Consider the following 15020-nt stretch of genomic DNA (forward strand, 5'->3'; position numbering starts at 1 on the left):
TGTGGTAGATAAATAGAAATACTTTCTAGGCACAAGGGGTTAATTGGGCTAACCGTATGACTTAATTATTGCAAAGAAATTTAGAATTAGCCCAATTCACCCCCCTCTTGGGTATCTTGATTCTTTCAATTGGTATTAGAGCCTCGTGCTCACGTATTTAGGCTTAACCGCCTAGAGAAAGATGTCTCACAGGGATGGACCTCCTCCTATCTTTGAGGGGGATGATTTTCCATATTGGAAAATCCACATGGAGGCGTATTTAGAAGCTCTAGATGTTGGAATACTTAGAGCCACCTCACAAGGTTTCCCAAAACCTTGGGATGCCACACACCTACAAGGCAATAAGGTGAATTATGAGAAATAGAATGCAAAGGCTCAAAACACTATCTTTAGAGGCCTTTGCAAAGATGTGTTCAACCGGGTGAGGAACCACAAAGACACCCATGCACTATGTTCGGATATTTGTGCGCTCCATGAGGGAACAAAGAGCAAGCATGAGGAACGCTATCATCTTGTCATGAAAAAGTTAAATTCATTTGAAATGCTTCCTAAAGAGAGTGCTAATGAAATGTACTCACGCTTGAATGTTCTTGTAAAGAAAGTCAATGGGCTTAGACTCACTCAAATGCAACCATCCAATGTTGTAAGAAAGATCTTGAGTGTCCTCCCCATTGATAAATATGAGCATATTATGACCATGCTTCATCAAAGTGATCTTTCCATCGCTACACCGACACAAATCTTGGGAAAGATCAATGCTCATGAGATGTACATGCATATCACACCACAAGATGGCTCATCCTCTACTAAGAAGAAAGACAAGGACTTAGCATTCAAAGCTAGCCAAGAGAAGGGCAACGCAAGGCTTGAGTATGAGAGCTCAAGTGATGATGAAATTGATGATGCAAGTCTTGCTCTCATGGTGAGAAGAACCGCCAAGATGCTAAAGAAGCTTAACAAGAGTGGCATCAAGTTTGATGGCAAGAAAAAGTTCTTCACTAGCTCTAGAAGGAAGCCAATCTCAGAGATGGATTGCTACAATTGTGGAGAACTTGGTCATCTAGCACACCAATGCACAAAGCCCAAGAAAGACAAGTACAAGAACAAGTACAAGGGCAAGAAAGATGACTCAAGTAATGAAGAAGAAGAAGAACAAGCCATACAAGAAGAAAGATGGCAAGAAGAAGGACTTCCACAAGAAGAAGAAGAAGAATGGGAAGGCCTACATCATCGGTGATTGGCTCACAGACATTGATTCATCAAGTTGCTCATCCGATGATGATAGTGATAATGAGAAGGTGGCCGCCATTGTGATTGACTCTTCATCATCTTCACCAACACCACCGCTATCATCCTCTACACACCTATGCCTTATGGCCAAGGGTGAATGAAAGGTATCAAATGATGATGATAGTAGTAGTGATGATCATGCTAGCAATGATGATTGTGATAGTGATAGTGATGATGATGAATTTGAATCACCTTCAAATGATGAACTTGTCAAATTGCTAAACAAATATACTAGAATCATTAGAAAGACTAGAGCTAAGAATGACAAGTTAGAAGCTAAGAATGATTCTCTTTTAGCTAAATGTGATATAGCTGAAAAGGTTAGTGTTGAACTTAGAGAAGCAAATGAGATTATCATGATTAATCTTTAGGGTTGTATATTCATCTTTTAGCATATTATGGCTAGTGATGAGCTCATTATGTATCCTCTCAAGTTTATCATGTTTTTCTTTAAGCTCTTTCTTAGAAGATTTGAGCTCCTTGAGTTTGGATGAGCTCACTCAAGAAGCTAATGAAGAATGATTTGGTGAGAGGGTTGAAGGATGTGAAGTTTGAGAAGGATAAGCTTTGTAGTGCATGTCAAGCTGATAAGCAAGTTGCAAATACTCATCCAACAAAAGCTTTCATGTCAACCACAAGAGTGCTAGAACTCCTTCACATGGACTTATTTGGACCAACAACATACAAGAGTTTGGGAGAAAATCTTTATTGTCTTGTGATTGTTGATGATTATTCAAGATACACATGGGTATTCTTTCTTCATGACAAATCCAAAGTTGCATCATGCTTCAAGAAGTTTGCCAAGAGAGCACAAAATGAATTTGAAGTGAAGCTCAAGAAGATTAGAAGTGACAATAGCAAAGAATTTGACAACACAAACATAGAAGCCTATTGTGATGAAGTTGGGATCAAGCATGAGGTCTCCGCAATATATACTCCTCAACAAAATAGTGTAGTTGAGAAAAAGAACTAGACTTTGATCACACTAGCAAGAACAATGTTTGATGAGTACAACACTCCCGAAGCTCTATGGGCGGAAGCTATCAACACCGTATGCTATGTATCCAACCGCCTATTCCTTCAAAAGTTTCTTGGCAAGACAGCTTATGAGTTGCTCAATGGGAAGAAGCCGGACATCTCCTTCTTTAGGGTATTTGGTTGCAAATGCTACATCTACAAGAAGCGGCAACACCTAGGGAAGTTTCAAAGACGTTATGATATTGGTTTTCTTGTTGGTTACTCATCAAAGTCCAAAGTATATAGAGTATTTAATCATGCCATCGGCTTGGTTGAAGAAACATATGATGTGGAATTTGATGAATCTAATGGCTCCCAAGGAGCACATGAGAATCTTGATGATGTAGGTGATGAACCATTGAGGGAGGCCATGAAGAACATTCCGATTGGAGACATCAAGCCTAATGATGATGAAGGTGATGTACAAGTGATCAATCCTACTTCTTCATCAAGTATGCCACAAGATAGTGAAAAAGATGGAAGAGTAGAAAATGAAGACACTCATGTCTCCTATGAGCAAATGGTGGTACAAGCACACGATGTTGATGCTCCACAACCTCCCCCTCAAGTGGTTGATAGAAGAAATTCATCTCTACTACAAGCTCATCCACAAAATCTTATCATAGGGAGTCCATCAAAGGGAGTAAATGACTCGTTCTCAAAAGCTTGCTTCATTCATTAAACATCACTCTTTTGTCTCTTGCTTTGAGCCTACTAAGGTAGAAGAAGCTCTTCAAGATCCGGATTGGATAAACACCATGCATGAAGAGTTGAACAACTTCACCCGCAATGAAGTGTGGACTCTTGAAGAGCGACCACAAGGTGCAAGAGTCATTAGAACAAAGTGGGTATTCCATAACAAGCAAGATGATCAAGGCATTGTTGTGAGGAACAAGGCAAGACTAGTTGCAAAGGGGTTCTCTCAAAGTGAAGGTTTAGATTTTGTAGAGACCTTTGCACCGGTTGCAAGACTAGAAGCCATCCGTATCCTCCTTGCATATGCATCACATCATGAAATGAAACTATATCAAATGGATGTGAAAAGTGCATTTTTAAATGGCTTTATTAATGAACTAGTCTATGTTGATCAACCTCCTAGGTTTGAAGACCCTAGATATCCTAATTATGTTTATAGGTTGTCCAAGGCGTTATATGGGCTTAAGCAAGCCCCAAGAGCTTGGTATGAGTGCCTCCGGGACTTCCTCATTGAGAAGGGCTTCACCATTGGGAAGATCGACACCACACTATTCACCAAGAAGCTTGATGGACATATCTTCATTTGTCAAGTGCATGTTGATGATATCATCTTTGGATCATCAAATGAAGATTCTTACAAAGAGTTTGGTGAATTGATGTCGAAGGAGTTCGAGATGTCAATGATTGGAGAGCTTACATTCTTTCTTGGTTTTCAAGTCAAGCAAATGAGAGAAGGGATTTTCATCTCTCAAGAGAAATATACAAATGATCTTCTCAAGAGATTCAAGATGAATGAATGTAAGCCAATCAAGACACCAATACCAACTAATGGATATCTCGACCTAGATGAAGGAGGTAACACGGTTGATCAAACTCTCTAGCGCTCTATGATTGGTAGCTTGTTATATTTAACCGCATCTAGGCCCAACATCATGTTTAGTATGTGTAAGTGTGCTAGATTTTAAGCTAATCCTAAGAAAACTCATTTGATTGCCGTTAAAAGAATCCTTAGGTATCTTAAGCACACACCAAGCATTGACCATTGGTATCCCAAAGGAGCTATATTTGAATTAGTTGGCTATTCTGATTCGGATTATGCCGGTTGCAAAGTTGATAGAAAAAGCACATCCGGAGGGTGCCATTTGCTTGGTAGATCACTTGTGTCTTGGTCCTCAAGAAACAAAATAGTGTGGCTTTGTCCACCGCCGAAGCAGAATACATTGCCACGGGTGCTTGTTGTGCACAAATACTTTATATGAAACAAACTTTGCTAGACTATGGTGTAGTTCTAGAAAAAGTACCTCTTTTGTGCGACAATAAAAGTGCGGTAAAACTTACAAATAATCCGGTTCAATACTCTCGCACCAAGCACATAGATATCCGCCATCACTTTCTTAGAGATCATGTTGCAAAGAATGATATTTCATTAGAAGGTATAAGAACCGAGGATCAATTAGCGGATATCTTTACTAAACCGCTAGATGACGTAACTTTTTGTCGATTGTGGAATGAGCTCAATGTTCTTGATTTTAGCAACTTCACTAAAAAATGAGCTTGTGTTCCCCTTGCATTGCATTGTAATATACAACATGTTTAATCTTTGGTAATACATATAGGGCTTGTCTAACATGGTTAAGATAACCGCCGTAAAGCGTGCGAAGAAGCTTAACCTTGGATCAAACTTAGCAACTAGATTTACTTTTAAGGGGAATTTTGCTCAGGGACACTGAAGAATGGCGTTATTTGCCGCCGGACACCGCCAACTCGCTTATTGGCTCAGTACCATTATGAATCACGGTTTATTTGGTAGAAGACATCGTAGTCATTACTTTACTCTTTTCTATCATTTTGGAGAGAGAAAATTTTGAAAATGACACTCGATGCCCCTGGTTGAACCAGACTGCGTCGGTCAAAGGCACACATCTCTTACTGCATGCACGAAGCTCCGGTGACGACCTAGCTTCTGCCGCCTCCTCCGGCATGGCTCGCAGCCCTGCGCCCAGGCCTAGGCCCCAGCCTCAGCCCAACCCCACTGGCCTCCCTGCCCTCTGCGCCGCTATCGAGCGACACACGGTGGCCGCCATGCTGAGGCGCTCGACCTGTTCCGCCTGGCCTGCGTGGGGGCTCCCTTCACGCTGCTCCTGGTGCACACCTACCACACGCTGCTGCTCGCCACCGCCGTGCTGCGGGAGCCCGGCATGGCCGTGGTGGTGGCCTGGCACGTCGAGAGCTCTGGCTTCGAGCTCGACCTGTACACGCACAACCACGTCCTGCGGGATGCCCGACCGGAACGGCGTCACGTGGGGGATCATGATGGGTGGCCTCATCGACCGGGGCCGCCCCTGCGCCGCGCTGGCGCTGTTTTGGGAGATGCGGGCAGAGGCGGCCGATGGGGACGCGCCGCCGCCGAGGTCCCTCGTGGCGGTTCTCAGTGCGGCTATGTCCTCAGGGTCGGTGTGAGCCAGGCGGCAGCTGCACTGCTACGTTGTCAAGGCGGGGGCATGTGGTGACGTCGCTGACTGGTACCTGGCGTGCGCACTGCTCGACATGTACAGCAAGTGCGGCTTGATTGATGAGGCGAGGCAGGTGTTTGACGGGCTGCCACGGCCTCATCGGACGAGCGTCGTCGCGTGGAACTCCATGTTGGTGGCATTTGTGCTTCATGGCCACAGCGAGGAGGCGCTAGAGCTGTACCAAGAAATGTGCATGAGTCATGTCGCCATGGACTAGTTCACATTCTCGACCATGCTAGGGGTGTTCTCTAGGTTGGGGCTGCTGGAGCATGCGAAGCAGGCGCACGCTGGCTTGATCCAGAGAGGATTGCCACTGGACATTGTTGGGAACACGGCGCTTGTGGACTTGTATTACAAATGGGAAAGGATGGAGGACGCGAGGAATGTCTTTGAGAGGATGCCTAGGAGGAACTTGATATCATGGAACGCTCTGATTGATGGATATGGCTACCATGGCATGGGGGATAAGGCGATCGAGATGTTCGAGAGGCTGATAGCTGAGGGTGTTGCGCCAAACCATGGCCGGGGATGGCTGGAGGAGGAAGATGACCGGCGGGTGAGACGGGGAACGGCCGAGGATAGCTAGAGGAGGAAGACAACCGGCGGGTGAGATGGGGAACGGATGGGGATGGCGGCTGGAGGAGGAAGACGGTCGCACGGGTCGCACGACTTGGTTCAACCGAACCATATAGGCAGTGCGCTAGCGAGCCAGGGGCAACTTAGTCCATTCGGTGCATATTCTCTCTCCAAAATGATAGAAAAGAGTAAACTAATGACTGCGGTGTCTTCTACCAAATAAACTATGATTCATAATGGTACTGAGCCAATAAGCAAGTTGGCAGTGTCCGGTGGCAAATAACGCTATTCTTCAGTGTCCCTGAGCAAAATTCCCCTACTTTTAAGTATTGCATTGCATATGCATGAATGTTGCTTTATCGTTTATCTTCAATTGCCCTCTTATTGCCTATTTTCTTAAAAAGAATTATAGCCTAAGGCAAAATATTTTTGAAAATTTTGAGGGTTTGAGAGAGGTCACTCATATCAGTCTCAATTGGTGTTTATTTGGATCTTATTGAAGTTAGGACTTGATTGGGAACCGGCAGCACGAAGGACTTTGAAGATTTGCTGGAAAAAGAGTGGCCGGACATTGCACCGGACTTTAAAGTCCAGCTGAAAGGTCCTTGTGTGGTTTTGGTAATTGAGTGACAACCTAGGTGGACTAATTGTGTTTATGTGAGATACACAGGTGATTAGTCCACATGTACATGTGTGTGAGCAACATATGCCATGAAGGTGAAAATGGCTTAGAGATGTTGCAAAGCTCACACATGTGATGATGAAGGAGCTCATTGCACATGAGACATAACATTGAGTTATGTGATCAAGGTGGAGAAGATCAAGACAAGACTTGGCTTGATAGACCAGTTGCAAGCGTGAAGGGCAAGTCAGAGGCTTTGGAGCGATGGACCGCGTGGCGGTGAAGCTTAAGCAAGACTTGGCGCCAATGGATGAAGGCAACGGTGAAAAGTAAGTGAAGTCAAGATCGATGAACCAATATGATCACGTGATGATATGAAGTGGATCATATCATTATTGATCATGTTGGTGCATGTGTTGCATCAACATTGGAGGAGATGGAATGGAATGCGCAAGGCAAAGGTATAACCTAGGGCATTTCATTTCACCGGTCATAGGTGTGTAGAGAAGTTTGTGACCGGGTTTAGGATAGATGGCCGTACTATCAAGAGGGGCAAACTTGTTTGCATATCGGTCATCTAGTGCCACTCGAGTGATCTAACTTTACATCATCGCTAGGATTGAGTGGCATGGCAAGTTGAGTGGCTAATCCTTTGAAAAATGATTGTGAAAATGCTAACACACATACACATAGCGGTGTACACTTTGTGGTGTTGGCACATTTACAAAGGAGATGAAGTTAGAGTTGATGTGGATCAACTCGGCGATGGAACAGAGGTGAGAAGGGTTCGGAACTCCACCGGCAGAGTGTCCGCCCGTAGAGTGCGGATAGTCCGACGGTGCCACCGGTGCCCTGTTTCGAAAAGATAGGGTCTCACAGAGTGGACCGGACATTGGTCACATAGTGACCGGACGCTGGGTTCCAGCGTCCGGTCAGTAGTGGCAGTCAGCGGGCAGGCATCGGTCATCGACCGGACGCTGGCGCTAGAAGTGACTGGATGCTGACAGGGTGCGTCCGGTCAGGGTGATGTGTGATGACGCAGGCTGAGCAGAGAAGCTAGAAGTGACCGGACGCTGGTACTGCGTTCGATCACTACCGACCGGACGTGTCTAGTACCTTACTGGAAATGACCGGATGCTGGGGTTGCTGTGTCCGGTTAGTTCAAGCTGTTGCGTCCGGTCAACAGATGACCATTGAGATTGGGCGAACAATGTTTGAAGAAGGGGACATGTGGCATGCATCGTATGACCGGACGCTGAGGTCCAGCGTCCGGTCGATCGGATCGGAGCATCTGGTCGTCCCGACTTTTGCCTAGTGAAGGGGTAACAACTCTATTTGTTCGTGGGGTTATAAATAGAAGCTATGGTCGGCCTTGGCCCGGTAGCTGAGCACACTAGAGCCTTGGTGGCTTGTGTAGTAGTGCTTGGGAGCCCTCCATCTCACATACACTTGATAGTGATTATTTGATTGTGTGAGAGAGCGATTCTAGTGCGATTGCATCATGAGGTTGCATCGAGTGGCACTAGGTGATCGAGTTGCAAGCCAGTGGTGCTTGTTACTCTTGGAGGTTGCCACCTCCTAGATGGCTTGGTGGTGGTCTCTGTCGAAGCCTGCAAGAAGCTTGTGTGGTGCTCCAGAGAAGAGCTTTGTGAGGGGCATTGTGCTCGCCCCGTGGGAGCCACGAAGAGCAACTCTAGTTGAGCGTGTCATTGAGCTACCCTCACTTTCAGGGTAGGTTCTTGCGGCGCCCGACGTGCGGGCTTGGCAGGTGATGCCAATTAGCCGTTGAACAACCAAGTGAGCGGTCGACACAACGGGGATGTAGCGTGTTGGCAAACACGTGAACCTCGGGAGAAAAATCATCATGTCAACCTTATTCCTCCCGTTGGTTTGCATCCTCGTTACACAAGCTTGTAATTACTTTCATATACATTGTGCTTGTGTAGTTGCTCTTGTAACTAGTTAGCTTGTGTAGCTTACTAGTTACCTTGTTGCTTGTGTAGCATAGAAGTAGCTCCCTTGCGTGGCTAATTAGGTTTGTGTAACCTTGTTAGTCACTTTGCTTAGTTTGTGTAGCTAAGTATTTGCGCTCTCTAATTCAGCATTGGTTGCCTTGTTATTGAGCATTGCTAGTGAGCTTAGTTGGCTTTGTGCTTTTGCTTACTAGCATGTGTAGGAGCTCCCTTGTTGCTTAAAGTACTAGTGGCATAGGTTTGTGTGACCTTGCTCCTAGAATTGGTTAGGTGAGCTCTAGCGTGCCCGGCACCTTTGTTGCTTGATTAGTATCTTTGGAAGGTGCTAGAGAACATAGATAGTGGGGTGTAGTCTTGGCTAGACCGATCGTTTTAATTCCGCACTTGTTTCGGTTTGCCGACGCAATTAATTTTAGAAAAGACTATTCACCCCCCTCTAGTCTGCTATCTCGACCCTACAAGTGGTATCAGAGCTAGGTCTCTCATTTGTGGTCTTCACCGACCTGAGAGGATGGCGTCTAATGGGCTAGATGTTTATGAGGCATATATTTTTGATGGCACAAACTTTGCACTTTGGAAAAATCACATGCTTGATCATTTTTGTGCAAAGGGACCTAAATTTTGGTGGGTTGTCACAAGTGGTCTCACCCATGTCTTGGACCATAGAAATCTCACCAAAGCTCAAAGTGTTCTCTATGAATTTGATGCACATACTTGCTGTTTTCTAATGGATGCTTTAAGCTTTGATTTGATGAAACAAGTAAACATCAAGGGAACCGCTCGTGAGATATGGGAGTCCATCAAGGAAACCTTCGGTGATTCTCCACATGGGATGATGGCAAATTCAAGAAGGAGAATGAGCCCAAGAAGGAGGTGCATGAGTGTGTTGAGCATAACCACAATTTGGTGATTGTGGAAGATTGCTCCACCTCATGGTCAAGTGATGATGATGATGATTGATCTACTACAAGTTCACTTGACAAGGTTGATGATGATGCCACAAGTGTTGCAAGTGATGATGCTACCCCATGCACACTTGATGGTGATGATGGTTCATGCTCAAGCCATGATGAAGATGCTACTACAAGCTCTCCAACTACATCACCACATTGCTTCATGTCACAAGGTGACACCAAGGTAACAAACGATAATGTGGTTGATCATGTTGATTCATATGATGAGCTTGTTAGTAGACTTGCTAGCATGACCATGTCTTTAGAAAATGAGAAAGCTAAAACATTGAAATTAGAAAATGAAAACTCATTTCTAAAGAACTCTTGTGAAGAACATAAGAAATTAATTGATGCTTATAAATTTTCACATGATGAGCTAAAATTGAATTATGAGACACTACTTGCATCTTATGATGAATTATTAGAACAACATGCCTCTCTCATTAAAATGTTTACAAAGAAACTTAAAAATAATGAGAGCTCATCACATGGATCAAATGATAAATCACAAATTGTTGCTAATCCTTGTGATGTAGGCAAGAAGCATGTATCCACCTCTTGTGATGATTTATTAGATATATCATGCTCTTCACATATAGATGCTTGTTCTACTTCCATGTCTTGTGAGACTAACATTTTGAAGGAGAACATTGAGCTCAAAAGTGAAGTGAAGAAATTGAGCAACATGTTAGAGAGGTGCTACAACTCAAAAGTCACCTTTGAGCATATGTTAAAGACTCAAAGAAACTATGGTGACAAGTGTGGCCTTGGCTTGAAGAAGAAGATGACAAAGGGCGAAAGAAAGAGAGAAAGGAAGATGAAGAAGCTACAAAAAAAGAAAGCTCTCTCATACCGATGATGAGGACATCCCTTCCATTGATACAACCACACCTGCTGCACAACAAGGTTCGATGACAAGAGCTCGAGTATGACAACTTAATTATCAGGTAAAGTTGTTCCTCACTATTCATACAAACTCGTCTCAGAATTGGATGCTACTAAATCATGGTGATGATTGTCTTATTATTAGGAATGTTGGTCAAGACCCCACTGCCTCATGTTTAGACCCCATGATGAGGATGGAGCAGCCGAACAAGTGGGAATCATCATTAATGGGGCGCTCAGCTCATCTCGAGACAGCCGAAAACACTCTATCAAAAGTACCATAACTCCTTGATACGAGATCCAATGAAGCTGGTTTTTGACTTGTTGGAAAGAGCGCATCGTCCTCTTTTAGATGGGTCCAACCCCACTATTAGAATCTACCGAAGCTGTGTGCAACAAGCAAAAGGACGCACAGACCTATAGCTTGGGTCTGGGCCTTGTACTGACTATAGCCCATTGAGGGACGCCCAGATTAGGGTTTCCCACTCCCCCTTGTGCTCTCGTCCTTATAAATAGAACTAGCAGCCATCAGAATGAGGGTGGGTTTTGTTTAGATGCAAGATAGCTGCTGCTTCTACCTTGTAAACACGTGTGTCGACTAGACCACCCGATTTGCTTGTTTCAAGACCCCAACTTGTGATTCAGATTCAGCCTTTAGCTTAAATCCATGAGTTATTTGTTTGTTCATCTTGTTCTTGCTTGTTCTCGGTTGCTTGCAGGTTCATGGTGTTCTTGGCACGGCAAGAACATCACAATTGGAGCCGGTGTACCTGTTGCTAAGGCGCAGCAACCTTGTGGTCATTGTAGTCGAACAACCAACGTCAAATCCACCCCAAATCGAGTTTATCCACACTCACCAAAAGATCAGGAACAACCCCTTGTCCCATCATGTGGTAATCAGAGCAAGGTTCTTTGGTGAGTGATTTACCGTTCATTACTTTACCTATAGTCCAGAAATATAAAAATAGGATAGAACTGAAATTCCAAACACAAGTTTGAGCCTTTGCTGATCTGCTTAGTTCTTTGTTTGTTGAGTTTGTGGTTTACATCGTGGTGTCAAGTGCTGGTTCTTAGGTTCTAATCCTTTAGAGTTTTGAGTTCTTGTCACATTTCAGTCACCACACAATCTGTTGTTGCCTTTCCCCCCACTTCAGCCGCTGCAATCTCCACCAATATCACCACCACCACCACCAAAAGCACCGCTGCTCTCTCGACCTTTTCGCTGAAACCCTCACCACCATCACCTTCAGCCGTGCCTACACAAACACTACCTTATGCACCTGTCCTTTTGGTGCAAATCTGAGTACACTCAGTTTTGAAAATAAGAGAGTTCAAATTGCATATTTGTACTACTTGTTGCAATCCTTATCCCTAGTAAAAGAAAGTCTATGCTACTTGCTGCATTCTTGTTATAATCATATTGCAAAAGTTCAGTTTGTGCTGCTTGTCGAAAAGAAAAGAAAAGAAAAAGAAAACACAATAGAAAATAGAAAAGAAAAAGAAAGGAAAAGGAGGAAAGAAAGAAACAAAAAAAGAAGGGTTAAGTTGATGCTATTTACTCTCATCATTTCCATTGTTTGCTACTGTCCGGTGACAACATTTGTGTCTAGGCTCGCGTCTCTAGCACGGGTTAGCCTAGGACCAGTACGGTACTATCTTTGAACACTTATTCAACTTGCATTGACTAATGTGGTTCCAGCTGTACCTTGATTTTTTAAGCCACCTATAGCTCCACAAATTATCTACAATGTCACAGGGTTCTACTTGCTGCTACTTGTGTTGTTCTTGTCGTCGCCAACACCATCTGCATAGCAAGGTAAGGACATGTAAGAACTCGGTTGCACATGCTGAGAGAATGAAAATTGTTGTCACCTAATTCAGTTAGTTGGTAGGACATATTTTCTTGTGATTCCCTTGCTACATACTAACCATGGCAGGAGAAGGTGAAAGGACCCCTCCATAATCACCTCGATCGAAAGCCTTGCTGCAACACTTTGAACGCAAAGTGAGGCTCCATGCTAAACACCTTGATGAGGATGTTCGTGTCACCAATGAGCGCCTTGGTCAATTGGAGATGGCTCAGATTGAGACCAACACCAAGTTGGCTTCCTTGGAAGGCACTCTTGGTTCTGTTAATACATCTCTTGTAGGTGTCTTGGAGCAATTAGAGAGGATGGAATAGAATCGCTATGATGGTTTTGAATGACGCAATCACAACAACAACAACACCATGGGTAGTGCTGCTGGTCATGATGAAGAAGAATATGCAGCGGACACTGAGCTAGATGAGGAGGTGAATGGTCATCGACGCATCAAACAACATCGCCGCCACCATGAGACAGGTCCTCGCCCACCACGGCAAGAGGTACGTGCTAATGACTCATTTGGCAAGATTAAATTCACCATACCTACTTTTGATGGCAGGTATAATCCTGATATGTACCTTAGTTGGGAATTAGTTATTGATTAGAAATTTACTTGCCATGATTTCCTTGAGGATAAACATGCCAGGGCTGCCACTAGTGAGTTTACTGACTTTGCCTCTGTTTGGTGGTCTGAATACCATCGTAAGAACCCAAATAACACACCAACTTGGGATGCTTTGAAACGGGTCATGCGGGCTAGATTTGTTCCTTCTTATTATGCCCGTGATCTTTTACATAAGTTGCAACAATTGAGGTAAGGATCCAAATATGTAGAAGAGTACTATCAAGAGCTACAAATGGGTATGCTTCATTGTGGGCTAGAGGAAAATGAGGATGGTGCCATAGCTAGATTTATGGGTGGGCTGAACCAGGAGATTCAGGACATTCTAGCTTACAAGGAATATAATTCTGTCAATTGTTTATTTCACCTTGCTTGTAAAGCTAAATGAGAAGTGCAGGGACAACGAGCTAGCATGAGGGCTAACATTCCTGTAGGTCGTGCTAGCCTGTGGACACCCTCCAATGCAGCTGTACCATCAACACGTGCTCCCACACAATCTTCCTCGACCATCAAGCCACGCTCCTCTACAACAAATTCTATACCATGCCCAAGTGAACCAACTAGAGGAGCAACGGCTACATCTACCAAGAGTTCATCCTCGGTGGTATCCATGGGGAGAACAAGGGATATTCAGTGCCTACGCTGCAAAGGATATGGCCACGTACGCAAGGACTACCCAAGCACACGTGTGATGGTTGTGCGAGCTGATGGTGGGTACTCCTCTGCTAGTGATTTTGATGAAGAAACATATGCTTTGCTTGCTGCTAACAATGTAGCAGAAGAAGATGATTTCCAACAAGACGAAGAGCACATTGGGACTAAAGCTGCTGAGCACTATGAGAGCCTCGTGGTGTAGCAGGTGCTAAGTGCCCAAATGGAGAGGGCTGAACAAAATCAACCAAGTGTGTGATCAAGGAACGCTCTTGCCGTGTGATCATAGATGGAGGAAGCTGCAACAACTTGGCAAGTGCTAAAATGGTGGAGAAGCTTTCGTTGAGCACAAAACCACACCCGCAGCCTTACTACATTCAGTGGCTTAACATCAGCGGCAAGGTGAAGGTAACACGATTGGTAAGGGTAGAGTTTGCCATTGGTTCTTATCATGATTCCATTGACTGCGATGTTGTGCCTATGCAAGCATGCTCTATGTTGTTAGGTAGACCATGGCAGTTTGATAAAGATTCCTTGCACTTTGGTAAAACAAATCAATACTCTTTTGTGCATAATGACAAGAAGATTGTGTTGCACCCCATGTCCCCTGAGGCTATTCTAAGAGATGAACTTGCTAGAGCTAGCAAACTGAAGAATCAAGCTATTGCTAGTGAAAATCAGATTGTCGCTAATGAACTTGAGAAACATAAGAAGAAGTCTAGCAAATCTGTTCATCATAATAAAAATGAGATCAAGCTGAAAGGCTCTTGTTACTTTGCCACGAAATCTGATTTGGATGAGATTGATACTTGCAATACTATATGCTATGCTTTGGTTTGCAAAGAAACTTTGTTTTCACTTGAGGATACTCCTATTTCTTTGCCTCCTGCTGTCACTAACCTTTTGCAGGAGTACGTCGATGTTTTCCCAAAGGAGGTACCACCGGGACTGTCACCAATTCAGGGAATTGAGCACCAGATTGACCTCATTCCTAGGGCCTCCTTGCCAAATCGTGCTCCTTATAGGACCAACCTGGAGGAAACTAAAGAGATACAGCGCTAAGTGCATGAATTGCTTGACAAAGGTTATGTGCGTGAGTCTCTTAGCCCTTGCGCTGTTCCCGTACTTTTAGTTCCTAAGAAAGATGGATCCTAGCGCATGTGTGTGGATTGTAGAGCGATTAATAATATCACAATTAGATATCGTCATCCAATTCCTAGACTAGATGGTATGCTTGATGAATTGAGCGGCTCAATTGTGTTCTCTAAAATTGATTTGCGTAGTGGTTACCACCAGATTCGCATGAAGTTAGGAGATGAATGGAAAACAGCATTTAAAACCAAGTTCGGTCTATATG

At 44.1% G+C, this 15020-nt stretch overlaps 1 protein-coding gene and 1 pseudogene across 1 annotated transcript; both read left to right on the forward strand.

Annotated features, from left to right (window-relative positions):
• Nucleotides 1-4983: 4983 nt before the first annotated feature.
• On the forward strand, nucleotides 4984-6102 carry LOC136525830 (pentatricopeptide repeat-containing protein At5g50390, chloroplastic-like; annotated as a pseudogene).
• An 8161-nt stretch (nucleotides 6103-14263) lies between these two features.
• Nucleotides 14264-14725, forward strand: LOC136525831 (uncharacterized). Its single transcript, XM_066518687.1, has one exon. It carries the CDS (start codon nucleotides 14264-14266, stop codon nucleotides 14723-14725), a length of 462 nt encoding a protein of 153 aa, XP_066374784.1.
• Nucleotides 14726-15020: the final 295 nt, after the last annotated feature.

The sequence above is a fragment of the Miscanthus floridulus genome, chromosome 19 (assembly GCF_019320115.1).
Source record: "Miscanthus floridulus cultivar M001 chromosome 19, ASM1932011v1, whole genome shotgun sequence".
Lineage (NCBI taxonomy): Eukaryota > Viridiplantae > Streptophyta > Magnoliopsida > Poales > Poaceae > Miscanthus > Miscanthus floridulus.